Source organism: Anneissia japonica, unplaced genomic scaffold (assembly GCF_011630105.1).
Source record: "Anneissia japonica isolate Jap-2015-1 unplaced genomic scaffold, ASM1163010v1 scaffold5280_len750649_cov202, whole genome shotgun sequence".
In the NCBI taxonomy this organism is placed as follows: Eukaryota; Metazoa; Echinodermata; class Crinoidea; order Comatulida; family Comatulidae; genus Anneissia; species Anneissia japonica.
The window spans coordinates 344173-358244 of NW_022703058.1; the positions used below are offsets into that span (position 1 = coordinate 344173).

At 33.5% G+C, this 14072-nt stretch overlaps 2 protein-coding genes across 3 annotated transcripts; one reads left to right on the top strand and one right to left on the bottom strand.

Annotated features, from left to right (window-relative positions):
- The first annotated feature begins 250 nt into the window (after positions 1-250).
- Positions 251-2743, top strand: LOC117104276 (complexin-3-like). 2 transcript variants are annotated; one of them, XM_033245026.1, is made up of 3 exons: positions 251-383; positions 1501-1693; positions 1980-2743. In XM_033245026.1, the coding sequence occupies exons 2-3, from the start codon at positions 1536-1538 to the stop codon at positions 2167-2169; spliced, it is 348 nt and encodes a 115-aa protein (XP_033100917.1). In that variant the 5' UTR covers positions 251-383; positions 1501-1535; the 3' UTR covers positions 2170-2743. The 2 variants fall into 2 exon arrangements, with proteins under 2 accessions (XP_033100917.1, XP_033100918.1); XM_033245027.1 differs by lacking the exon at positions 251-383 and adding an exon at positions 415-439.
- A 3829-nt stretch (positions 2744-6572) lies between these two features.
- Positions 6573-11372, bottom strand: LOC117104269 (isochorismatase domain-containing protein 1-like). Its single transcript, XM_033245011.1, has 5 exons — positions 11206-11372; positions 10503-10550; positions 9645-9800; positions 8566-8682; positions 6573-7448 (listed from the first exon to the last, which is right to left on the bottom strand). Exons 1-5 carry the CDS (start codon positions 11350-11352, stop codon positions 7314-7316), a joined length of 603 nt encoding a protein of 200 aa, XP_033100902.1. The 5' UTR covers positions 11353-11372; the 3' UTR covers positions 6573-7313.
- Between the last annotated feature and the right edge of the window lie 2700 nt (positions 11373-14072).

Genomic DNA, 14072 nt, shown 5'->3' on the forward strand with positions numbered 1-14072 from the left:
AAAGACTTGGCCTGGATTTATGAATTCAAGACGAATTTAAGCTGATTTTAAGTTTGATAAATCTACACCATGAGGGCGGTGCCGTTATGAACCCGAAAAAATTAATTTTTGTCTTGGTCCCCAAAATTTTATGTTCACTTGGATAGCCTTATCTTCATTTTATACCTCCTTGATATTAGACTTTTACGAATGGATACCTTGTTTGAAGCAAAGAAACCAAGTTGTCTTTATCCAGTACCGCTTTTTTCGTGTGGGAAACTTTTAACCTAGAGTTAACGCGTTTCGACTTCTGCGAAACGCAAATGAAATAATAATTGCTTTGGAAGAAGGTCCAGAAACCAAAACGGAATAAAACCAAATAAAACATAAAACGGAAGAGAAAGGTAGGTAGAGTCGGAGGACGTGAAGAAACACACATTTTCTGAATTGAAATACTATAGTAAAACAATAATTTTAAATAAAATGCTCGACCAGCCGCTGGGCGTAGGTCCTCCTCGCCTAGGTCCCTAAACTAGGCCTACTAATATAGACCTAGGCCTAGTAGCGTCCTCCTAGCTCCCTAGGCTCCTATAGACCGAAAATATAGCCTAGCTCCCTACTTGCCTGAACAGTCCATAGCCCTAACCCGACCACAGGCCTAGCCTAAGTAAAGTAGACTACACCTGAATAGGTTTATCGTCTAAAGTAATAAAATTTTACCATTTACTTCAATTAATTTACTATTTTTGTTCACGCTTGAACAAAAAGTGGATTCCCCCCCCCCCGGGTGTTTAATTATACAATTATTAATTTTATTTAAGATTTCACTATAACTATTGTGTTGAAGTGACTCATCCATAAATCATAAATGGGAATTATTCTTTGTAGTACAATAGATTGTTTTGATGTGCATATATTAAATTATAATGTATTATTATTAGATTGTATAGCATGTTTTTTTTTTGCTCACCCATACTGTAGAAGCTACTTAATTGATGATGCCTCAAAAACCAGAATAGTATATACTGCATAATACATTGTTATGCATTAAGGTTAGGCTAGGTGACAGCCTAATTTTTGACAAAATTTGCGCCGAAATTTACCATTATTTTCTGAAAAAACAGACAGATTTCTAGGCCCAATTTTTGCCCGGAGGATATAGTCCCTGTGCAGGCCTTATTACACAGTCTGGTCCTCCATGCAAAAATTAGGCCTAGAAATCCATCCACGCATTTCGGAAAATAAGGGCTGATTTCCGCGCAGATTTAGCTGAAAATTAGATTATATAAACAATGTGTGCAGTATTTACGATTCTTCATACCAATTTTCCTAGCGATTTTCTGTGTCAAGTTTGAGCTGGTGTTTTAGGTATCATCTGAGCAATTAACAAAATTTGTTTTTAAATTTTGATATTATAAAATCAATGTTTGTCGTTAATTACTGATAACATTAACTATCTACACATGAATATTTGTGAATCTGTATCCTATGTTGACTTTGCCATTGTCTTTTAATCGATAGTTTGCCTCAAGAGAAGAGACTGAAAAACCATCATCATGTCAGCGATGTTAGGAAAAGCTTTGGTTTCTGATAAAATATCTAAAATTTCCAAAGGACTTGGAATAGATGATGAGAAGGAAGAGGAAGAGAATCACCTGTCATCTGCTGATTTGAAGAAGATGAAGCAAGAAGATTTAAAAAAGGAAGAAGAAAAGTAAGCTGAGTATTCAGAGATTATTTAGAGATTATTAAAAAAATAAATAAATTTTTAAAACATTCACTTTTTCATTTTCACTTGCCACCTGACAACCCTTAGTAGAGATATGGTAGGCATTAATGGTGGGCTTGTCTGATGAAAAATGACTTGTCTGATGAAAAATGTTTTTTTTTAAAAATTGAATTTGGGTTAATTACTAGATGGATCTCTTGCACTGTTCTGCCTGAAGTAGTTGTAGTAAAAATGCCACTGAACACTAGGAAACTTTCATTTTCATTTATAGGAAGAAAAGGGAAGAGATGCAGGCAAAACGACGAGCTGAAAGGTCAGCACGGCGAGACGAAATCCGAGATAAATATGGATTAGAAAAAAAGGAATCAGATACTAAAAAGACTAACACAATGGAGAAAAAACCAGCTACCAAAACACAAATTGAAGATAAAAAAGATGATGATAAATGTTGTGTTATGTGATATGTATGAATTTAGAGAAACATATGTTTGATATGTATATATTGTAAAACCTCGAATAAAAGCCCTTTGCTTCTATTTTTTAGGACCCATGGAAGGGCTTTTCGAAATGGGCCTCTTTTCGAGATTACTTGTGCAAACTAAAAAGTGGGGCTTCTTTTCAAAATGAATGCTATAAATTTTGGAATTGCTATTTCGACATTTTTCAAAATTCTGTTTAATAATTTACACGATGGGCTTCTTTTTGAGATTACTTTTGCAAACTGACGAGGGGGCTTCTTTTTGAGGTCATCTCCTCGAGGTTAAGCCCATGGGGCCAGGGCTTCTATACAAGGTTTTACAGTATTATATAACTTTGAAGCTGCATTAGCATATGAAATAAATTTTATGTTATTAATTTATGGAGCAACCAGATATATTTTTGTTCAGCTAAATGCAGGCACGGTGATGGCTATAAACGTAGACTTAGTAAATAAAATGAGTAAGAGTTTGATTCAAGTGTAAATCGGGGCGGATTTAGGGAGGGGCACCCCCCCCTTTTTGCCACTGCCACCTTTTATACGAAATGGCTTAAAAATACTAAATGTTACAATATTTTGTAACAGCTAATACTGAACACGAATCATACCATTATTTGGATAATATATATTAATGCTTGCCGTACACCACATAGATAGTTCTGAAAAGAACTGTTGTTGGTTGAGAATATCTCAACGTTTCAACTGAGTTGCTTCAATCCTCTTCAGGAGAATAATATCCAAATGTATCCAAATCATACAGCAACAGCTAATCAGAATTAGGAATTGGTTTTAGACTGGTGTAATAATATCCAGATTGGATGTTTATATTTCAATTTATTATTTTGAGGATTTTCTGATAATGTCTGATCATATATTATTCTCCTGAAGAGGATTGAAGCAACTCAGTCGAAACGTTGAGACATTCTCAACCAACAACAGTTCTTTTCAAAACTATCTACGCGGTGTAGAAGCATTAATATATATTATTACTTCGCCATGCAAACCTTCAAACAATATTATTTGGATACTTATTTATCTGTATATTACATCTAGGCCCTTATGACATTGTTGCATCCTGGTTTCAGAAACTTGGGATCTGCTCCTTTAAACAATACCTAATAAAATACAAAGAAACACAGTGGGTTTGTGGTGAGGGGAAATTGGGGAACAAAGTTATTCTAGCATCAAATGTGGCAGTTATTAAACAATCAGGTTTTTTTTAGGTTTTAGACTGAAGATGTATATGTTATCTACTTTTGAGTGTGTGTGTGTTACATGTAAATATCAGTCTTCCATGAATCTACCAATAAATAAGTGCCTAAAATGTTTTTTATAAATGAATTAGTGTTATGCAACAATTATATTTTACTGCAGATATTTGCCTATGCAAAATGTAATATATGTACCATGGTCTCTAAAAATGTATTTTGTTTGTTTATTTTCAAGGAGACACAGTACTGTATGTAGTGCAAATTAGGCTGAAACAGCATGTAGAGTGCAAAAAGTGTAAGCACAATCAGTGCTGCTCTAATCTACTCTATATTGATTCTTGCATTTGTGTTCAAAACTATATTGTACATCTAATCATACATTGTATATGTATGCATTTGTATTCACTGATGTATCGTATGTGTGTACTTTATTATATATATATATATATATACATATACACATATACATATACATATACATATGTGTATATATATATATATACGTGTATATATATATATACATGTGTATATATATATACGTGTGTGTATATATATATATATGTATGTATATATATATATATGTATATATATATATAAGATGGTATGTTGTTTTCTATTAATTGTTATTAATTGGTTTTTTAGTATATATCTCTAGGTGCAAGCAAAGCCAGTGCAAATTTTAACCACCAATAAGGCAAACCATCCTTTAAAAAGATTTTGTTTTATTTATAATAGCACAGTATATTGGTATATACTGTGTCACATTCAGCTGAATGCCACTGTTTGAAATGATTTAAAATTTATTTTTATTATACTGTACAATGGGACACTCCTATTGAGATGGGATGAGGATCGAGTCAATTTAGTTTTCTATTTTCTAAGTAAAAAAATTCTACAATTTTGATATCAATCTAATGTCAATAAGGGATTGTTTTTATTAATTTTATTGTTAATGAACCAGCTATAATTCTCTTTTGCATGGTGAGATTTTAAAAAATAAATAAAATAAATATTATATATGCAGACATTCCACTTAAAGTATTCTTGTGATTTATGAGAACATTTAAAAAAAAAATTTTTTATTACATTTTCAGAAACAATATTATATAAAGATTTCAACAAGCGTACATTTGCCCTCCTATAATTATGGGATATGGGGTATCTAAAGCACATACATAATATATTATTCCACAAAATATAATTTGCACAGAAAGAGGGGATATCTGTACATTAAAAATCACAAACATATAATACTTTAAAAAAAAATTCAAAGTCAAGTACATGAGCAAAGAACAGGAGAGGATTGTTACTGATACTACGGGAAAAAGTTAAGGAGATTGAAAAAGTGGGGAGAATTAAAAAATATTGGGTCTATATTTGCCAAAAATTACATATTACATTTTTTTAATGTACATCTTGCTATTGGCTAGGTAACGTCTAATAATTTGAGCATTAAATACTTTTCCAGTTATCGTTATTTAATATTAAACATGTTTTTGATTTAGTGCGAGTACACAATTCAAGGGTGAAATAAATGAGTGAACACCATTCACACTTTATCAACAGATGCAAATTTTTACTTAATTATACAAATCCAACACAAATAATTTAAAAGACCCTCAAACAATATACTGTACTGCTTATTGCTTCATAGTTTTTAATTCTTTCTCATATTTCTGTAAGATATTATTTATGTTTTCATACATTATAAAGCCTTTTCACACTGCTAAGCAAGAAAGGACCGAAGGCAGTTTCATGTTTTAAGGACCAAAACTGCACCCATTTACACTAGCAGCAAAGACCATTGTAATTTTAAAAGCAATATCTCAAACACCACCCCCATGTTTCCTTTAATAATAACAATAATAATAATATTAATAAAACACATTTCTAAAGTGCCTATTAAAACTTTAAAAAAATGGCTTGTCACCCTCACTGAAAGATGTTGGAAGTAGTCAAGCTACTGAAGTGGAAGGATTTAAGATTGGGTTTGAATAATTCAGGATGATACACAATTGTGGGGGCAGAGGTTTCTAGAGTTTAGGAGCAGAAAAGGGAAAAAAGCGTTCACCAGCACGAATGTGCTCAACACGTGGAGTAATGAGTTGGAGGGATTGGGAAGAATGAATAGAACGGGAAGGAATATGTTTATAAATAAGAGATCAAAATAATTATAAGCACCGTATCACTACAGCTATGCCAGTTCAATAACCAATTTTCCATAAAATACATTAGTTAGGTAAAATTTTGCCATTTTACCCTGAAAATCCAAACCAAACCCTGGAAGTTTGGCAACTCTTTCTGCCATTTACAGTTTCAAAATGTGTGCATCCCATTGTTGAAATAAAATTCAAATACTGTATATACACTTGATATTTTAATCTCAAAACAGGATACATTTTTTAAATGTTTATGCTTAAACTAGTTAAAAAATATAATCTGTATGATACTGAAGTGAAATTACTGCTATCACGTTGTACAAGATCCATTATGTGTCCCGTTTATGCCTGTACTCATTATCTACAGCAGGGATACACGGTAAAGCACATACGAATTGAAGCACTGGGCTGCTTCTTTTTTGTGAACTTTGGATGTGCTTCTTTTCGAGATGGCCTTTTTGAAATTGGATTCTTTTGCAAAGTAAAGATGAGGCTCCATTTCAAAATGAATGTTGTAAATTGTGGGAATTATTACTATAATAAGTAGGGCCACTGTAACATTAATCTGTATCAAGGAGTGTATTAACCGGCATCAAATTACCTAAACTACTATATAAACCAAGCATGTTTATAATTTATTTTGTTTCTTTGAAATTCATGTACTGTACAGTGTATTCAGTATTAGTTTCTTTTATTCACATCAAGATAGCAGCCAGAGCTGAATTACAAGATATTTACAAAAAATTAATATTAAAATTAAAAAACATAATCAAGCACAAAACATGAAAAAAAGGAGATAAAAGTAACATTAAAATTTTAAACATTTAAATTTCACCAAAAAAGAAAAACATATGAACACAAATCATTATTTTCAATTATCAATTATTGTATCATTATTATTACATTTATTATTATTACATTATTATTACTGTATTATTAAATATACAAATTCAAGTAAAAAAAAGAATTTTTTTTTTCAAGCATTGCACAAAAGTTAATTAAAATTACACCAAAAGTATTATTATTATTATTAAAATTTAATATACAAATTCTAGTAAAAAAAAAAAAAATGTTTAGCATTGCAGAAAAGTCAATTTAAATTACATCAAAATTGGGAAGAATAAAGGCAACATTTAAAAGGGCCAGAATTCAAATTAAAAAGATATAAAAGAATTAAAGTGAAAGCCATTAAAGCCTCCGAAAATTTTGACAATTTAGGGGTTTCAAAGGGCTTATTTAATCGATTTTAGAGTCTACTATGTAGAAAATGCATATGATTTTTATTTTCTCCCCGGCGAATTGTTTTTTCTCCCAGACGGGGGAGGGGTGACAGCTCTCGCCGACCGGGGGAGGGGAAATCCCCGCTGGTGCCCCTGTTATGTTGTAAACAAAAACAATGGAGTGAAACAGCGATTGTACGATAAATAAATTATTATTGCCTTCAAATTTATCACAAAACTGAAACAGTACTTCTTTAATTTAGATACTGTATTCATATTCTATTACCTTAAATTTGCTGGTATTGTATAATATTTAAATTATATGTGTAAACTAGATGTTTTGACCTTGTTCTTCACGATCTGGAGGAGGTTCGAACGAGCAACAGTGCGATGCTTCAGCTGCGAAAGAACAAGGTTACTGTATCCCATCATATGATCAGATTTCTTAGCACAAGTGCCTGTGATTGGTTGAATTACGCATTATAAACGCACCTAATACAATAATCATTGTGTACAGATGTTGTCTCAATATATATTTCATAGCCCTGAAGTTGGAGCACTTATTTTGATCAGTCCTTGTACTTGTTTGAATTGTGGATGGTCTTTATCCCCTACAAGCTGTAGCAGTACTGATTCACTTGTTGTCACTATAGCACCAGTTTGTCTCAACCTCTAAATCACAAATACAAAGTACAGTATGTCATGGTCAGGTTGAAATGAAGATAAATTTTAGGATAACAAAACCATACAAATTAAAATTGTAGGCTATACATACATAATATTGTAGCAGGTGATAGCATACCATGGCAGAACATTTATGAGGCCGAACAAACTATGGTAGGCTTGTATTCACAGCGGTGTATCTTGGAGTCTTGAAATGGTGGGGGGGGGGGGGGAGGGGAAGGGGGGGGGGGAACAAAGGTGGAGTTATGGGGCTCGAAGCTTAAGTGAGGTGGAGCTAGGTTGCAAAATAAGGTGATACCTTAAACCTTGAACTGAAGCCCAGTGGGCTTTATCTTGAGGTGAAGCCCATCTTGAATTGAAGCCCCCCTCTATTTACTTTGCAAAATTAGCCTCGAAAAGAAGCCCATGAGCTTCTTTTCAAGGTAGCAAAGGCTTTTTTTGAGATAGTACAGTATATACACTGCACATGAATTTCAAAAAACAAAATAAATTAAAAACAAGCTTCGTTTATACAGTAGGTTAGGTGAATTAATGTCAGTTAAATACACTCCATGATACAGATTGATGTTACAGTGTCTGTATTTATTGTTTTATAGTACAAATTCCAAAATTTACTGTAATCATTTTGAAAAGAAGCCCCTCTTTACTTTGCAAAAGTAGCCTCAAAAAGAAGCCCATCTTGAAAAAAAGCCCATCTAAATTTTGCATTAAAAAAAATATGTTGAAGCCCAGGTTTGAATTCGAGGTTTTATGGTATAAGGCGATTTTTAACTACTTGAACATGGTGTTTTTTTGCTCCCCTAGATACATCACTGAGTATACAGTATACAAGAGCAGGCCAGGGTGGATTGAAGGCAGGGCAGATGAATTGATCCTCCATCCAAGTATCTCCCTGGCCACCCTCTATTTCGAATTCCTGGATCTGCCACTGTGGACTATTGATGGGGTAAACTGCTAAATGGGCAGACCATTATGTGGTAGGCCTACAGTACAGGCAGGCCATGTTTTATGCGAGGCACAAGAAAGCAGAGTAAGGCACGCAAATATTATGAAAGTTTGTTAGAATACTGTTGACAAATTCAAAGTATAAAGCACAAAGTTTTACCTCAAATGCAAATTGTCTATCCATCATACTCCGCGATGAGCAAGCATCTGCTACCACATGCACATCAATTCCAACAGCCAACAAATCAAGAGCAGTTTGCTGGATGCATACGTGAGTCTATAATAATTATTCAATATATTCAAACTTGTTAACAAATGTTCAATACTGTAATTAAAATTAAGTCATCATACCAACTGCATCATGACACTTCCTCAAATATTATCATTTATAAAATGTAACCGGCTCTGGCAAAACCAGCCGTTTGTAGGAAAAATTCAAAATTGAGTTTTTGGTGTTGTTAAATTCAGCCTGAATTTTTTCTTTAAAACAGTGTTTATTTGAGTTATGAATATGGAAATTGGTTAAATATTAGCCTAGTTATGAATATATAATTCTTTGGCTATTAACCATGTAGATTTTGAGAAAACAGCTTCTAAGGATTCCAAAATCAATAGTTTATTACAGGTATTGAGATTTTTATTTAAAAAAATAATTTTAATATACTAATCATTTAGATTTAGTGATTGATATTTTGCAGAAATGTTTTTCAATATATCTTCTTTTTTAAAATGCAAAAACATGAAAATGTTCAAAATTCTGATTCTCAAAACATTTTGGGTTCTTGAGGGAAATTAGAAATTGTGACAAACAGCGGGTTTTGCCAGAGCCGGTCAAAAATTACTGGTATGTAGAGTGATGTGGGTTGAAAGTAGCAGCATTGTGTCATTTTTATATAATTTTTAAAATATAACCAATCTTTAATTCATTTGAAAATTGTTATTCATTATTTTAATAACAAAAACAGGGACAGCTCTTTGACTAATGTAATATTTATGTTCAAAATATAACCAATCTTTAATTCATTTGAAAATTGTTATTCATTATTTTAATAACAAAAACAGGGACAGCTCTTTGACTAATGTAATATTTATGTTCAAAAATCTTTCACCATTATCATTATAAAACGATAACCAAAACAAACCAATTTACAAATTGACCTTCACGAAATTAGCACAATAACATTAGAACATAATTTAACAGATACCAGTAATTTAATAACTATAGTAGGCCTACAGTACCTCAATTCCAAATAAGACCACAGACTTCAAATTATTCATCTCCTCTATTTTCTTCTTCACCTCAGGTATCAGCATGGAGAACTTAGTTTTTGGGTAAACTCCTACAGCAAAGCTAGTATCAATATCTTCTACTGTATTCCCTAAACCTTTTGGATACTAATGTGAAAAAATATGATAACATTACTTCTAAAATTAGCTTGTAAAATATGTAGTTAGTCTAAACACAGGCCCTACATGTCCTAACATACTTAATAGTGTTTCAATATTTAGTGAAGGGTCTTGATTAGTGAGTACAAAATATAGAAACTGAGTTGAAACTTGTTTTATATGATGTAGAGAAAGGATTTATCCAATGTTGTTGTGTAAAACTAACCAAAATTGCCTGTTTTTAGATTTTCAAAACTATCCTAATAGACTGATTTCTAAAATATTTATTCCTAAAATTGATAAAAAATATTATAAAAAGTTGCAGCTCAAAACTAAAAGATATGGCAGTTTCCTTTCGTAAGTCGTACATAACAGGTGCAGAAATACATAGGCTGGAGTAGCCTGGGTTCCGGGCCCTAATTTTGGGTTACTTTTTATTGTGCGCCATACATAATTTATATGGTGTCCCATACTCGATTTCCTTTTTTAAATTCTGCCTCAAAATTAACTTGCTCGTTGACGGCACTGTCCAGAATGAGAAAAACTAATAAGGAACTTGTGGCAAGTCTAAGGATAGAGCTGTCCAAAAACTTAAAGCAATTTCATCTACTAGACATCACATGACCAGAAAATAATGCAGAATTTCAATTAAAATGTATGAGATGACTGAATACTAAGGTATTTCTCTTGCATTACTGACATCTATCTCACCTGCTCTGTTATCACCAGTGGAATGTTAAGAATTCTACTTGCGGAGACCTATTTTGAAACAAAAAACATGTACAATATATTAATAGTTTGATATGATCTTCACAAATTTAATCTATATAAATAATAATATTTCAGATCAGGTGTGTGATTCATGGATTCATCTTCACCAATGTTTAGGGTCAGAACATTGAGAAGATATTCAGCCTCAGCTGCATACCCGCGGATCCTGCATGGATCGCACCTGATCCCCGATTTCTGGGAGTCTCCCGCGACTTGCGGAAGACTTGGAACCCCTGGAACTCTGGCCAGCCAAAGACCTTTAGATGGAAACTTATCATGGATCCCTATCGCACTTGTTAAAACCCCTCTCTGTCGGCAGATTTTTGGAGCCACAAAATGATACTGTAGGCCCTATAGCGTTTATACGTAAACATGTCCATTTGAGGGACAATACATGAGTTTATGTGGCAGGCTATTCCAGACTGTTCAGTTTAAGTCTAATTAAAACTAGGGAACGGTTCATCGCACTGCGTACCGTATTTATTTATGGATCACTTCCTGTAAAAATTTCTAATGAAGTCATTAGGAGGAATAGCTAAGATGTTACGCTGGCTACCTTATCACCAAGGTCAGATCTGTCTGGCTGGGCCTACATTAGAGCCTAGCCTGTAGTTAGATGTTATAAGACGTTGAAAAATCATACCATTCTCTTTGTCACTTCTAAAATATCGTCGAAATATTTAATATGAGGCTTGAATTTTTCTTGCATATCGCACAAGAAAAATGCCGAGCAATCCGGCGATAGGTTTCCCAGTGTTCGCGAAGTCGCCATTCTTAACAACTTTATCATGATCAAGGTGCAAGGTGCGGTGGGAATATTCCGCTCGAAACCCGTGTGCAGGCCTATAAAGTAGCCCAATCCAATCAGAAAAGCATAACATGATACGGTATAATAATAGATAATTAAATCAAATATAAAATAAACTTTACCAAAAAAATAATTAAAAATCGTTAATAAAGTTAACTTGCCATTTTGAGGTAACATAAAAATAATCAACTTAACATAGAAGTGTATTTAAAAAATGTTTACCCATAATTTTACTGTGAAAATGATAGACAAACACTCAAATGTGTGTTTTTTTTTGTTGTTTTTTTTTTTGTTTTTTTGTTTTTTTTTTTAATTATGATTCACCCAGTTTGGAAAACCAGGGTACACATTTTTTAATTCAATAATGTCTATGCTCAAGCTCATTATTTTGTATGCTACTTAAATATATTAAACATTTTTTATATTATTACATTAAGTTATCGCCGTGGCTAAGGATACGATACCGTATCTTATCTTCCTTTTTTTGTAGTAAGGTACGGTAAATTGTATCATCCAATAAATGCCTGTGAAATCGTTCGCTGAATGCAGAAGTTGGTGAAGTAATATTTAAAGGATGGAACCTACCCATTATATTTAAAGGGGCGGATCCAGAGACGTCCAAAAGGGGGATGGGCGAAAGGGGGAGCCGAAATTTGGGCCGTTCGAGACAACACTGAAGTAGGAGGTCCGGGGCATGCCCCCGCGAAATTTCTGTGTTTTAGACGCCCGAAAATAACATTTGAGGCGTTCTGGGCTATCGATTTTTCTTTCTTTTTTTTCTTTTTTTCTTATTTTTACCTCTCAAAAGGGGTGGCCGGGGCCGGGCCGCCCCCCCCTAAATCCGCCCCTGTAATTACAATACAAATCAAATATTTGTGAAGCAAATTTTACAATTATTGTATTCTCAGTTTTAAATTCAGAAGAAAAATTCTAGAAGGCAGAGAAATTGGCCTTAAAAATTAGATGTTATGTAGACTTGAGAGCCTACTGAGTCACTGCGTCATGTTTCCCAAAACAAAACAAAGTACAAAATTTGAAAATGCCACAACTACGGACCAATTGAAGGCATTCTTCTGTCACATGTTCCATAATCGAGTTATTGTTAATGTTAGTCACTTAAAGCATGGAGGAAATACATTAATGTCGAACTATTGAATCCCAACACGATGGGGTGTATTGCATTTTGATTTGAATTCCATTGGGTTCATTTTTGAATCAATGCCAACCATCACATTAGTGATTGTGCACCCTGAATACACATAAACTTACAAAACAAAAAGAAAATACTAAACTAAATGTTAACTAAAACTACGGAAAATATTGTTATTTATAACACTGTAATTATTAGTTACATAATTAATGGAGTATGTAGTATACACATTAGATCAGGTCAAATGTTACACTATATCAGCAAAAAGGTAAACATATTTGCCATCCTTGCTGATACGAAAGTGAATTTACACATTGTTATTGTATACAGTCTTGGCTACTGTACAGTAAAGGTGTTACGTAAATAATCTTTGAGTGACTAACGTACTAACAATCACTAGTAAGTTAACTCTATTGGTTTGCTTTATGGAATATGCCATAGAAGATTGCCATTAATTGTTCTGTAGCCGTGGCATTTTTTATTTTATTTACTATATTCAATTTTGGTGAGTTGATTTCAGTATTAGGCCTACTTTTGATGATTTTTTGTCGTTTTCAAGGTACAATACCTCATTAGAAAACATGAGTAGGCAACTCAACATCTTTTTTTGATTTAGATCGGAATGTAATCAATTATTCATTATAAGCAACATTCCGATACGATGTTTTCATTGGTTGGGAGTTTTAAGACGGCCCCTGATTTCAGTCATTTTCTCTCAAACTTCCGCCACACCGTGATACATTTTTCAACCTTCGTTGTGGTAGGGCCTACTCACGTTTACTGTTTGTTAAAGGTAAGATATAGCTTCACAAAAATATATTTTATCAAATGTATTTTTAATTGTACATGTATTATGATAACTACTGTAGACCTATGCATGCGCCTTGTTGAAATAAAAGCATAAGTTTAAAGGAGAGAAATAAACCTACGGTCAGTGGCTGATCCCGGGGTTGTGGAAAGCGGTACTTTCCTCCGGCAGCACCAAAATATGTCTAATCTGTGGAGCTGAATCATTAGAAAATAAATCATTAGAGATTAAATCATTAGAGAATAAATCATTAGAGAATAAATTGGGGTCTAGATGGCATGGGCCACCTGGACACCCAGCGGCTTAGGAACCCCAATTACGCTTTTCGTCGGACCAAGGACCAATCTCATGTCGGACGTAGGTCCTCATTAAGCCTATATGTTGTAGTATTCATCACCTTCCACCAGAAAAAAAAAACATATTCCTTCATCCGTCACTGACGGTAATAAAATTATATTTTTTACAGAAAATTAGGGAGGGAGGTTTCCTCAGGTTGCCTGAGCAGCGTATCAAGGAATCTTGAAAGTGGTGAGCTCTGGCCCGCAACGTGACTTAATTTGTAGGAGGTTCGTTTCGTTTTCGTGGAAAGTGGACCCTTTTCTCAGATGCTCTGGAGAACAAATATATAATTGGCCGTAGGTCTCCGAATATTAATTTTTCGTTTTTAAATGCGGACCTTCTTTAGTTTTTGGGCAGTTCTTTTTAACCCCTACCCCCCCCCCCCACGCTACGGGCCTGAGAGCT

Excerpts from the sequence above, each read along its gene's own strand:
- LOC117104269 (XM_033245011.1), bottom strand. The coding sequence starts at position 11,352 with ATGATAAAGTTGTTAAGAATGGCGACTTCGCGAACACTGGGAAACCTA. Across the intron at positions 9,801-10,502 it reads CACTGGTGATAACAGAGCAG|TATCCAAAAGGTTTAGGGAA; the intron begins GTGAGATAGATG and ends TTTTCACATTAG. Across the intron at positions 7,449-8,565 it reads ATAGACAATTTGCATTTGAG|AGGTTGAGACAAACTGGTGC; the intron begins GTAAAACTTTGT and ends TTTGTGATTTAG.
- LOC117104276 (XM_033245026.1), top strand. The coding sequence starts at position 1,536 with ATGTCAGCGATGTTAGGAAAAGCTTTGGTTTCTGATAAAATATCTAAA. Across the intron at positions 1,694-1,979 it reads TTAAAAAAGGAAGAAGAAAA|GAAGAAAAGGGAAGAGATGC; the intron begins GTAAGCTGAGTA and ends TTTCATTTATAG.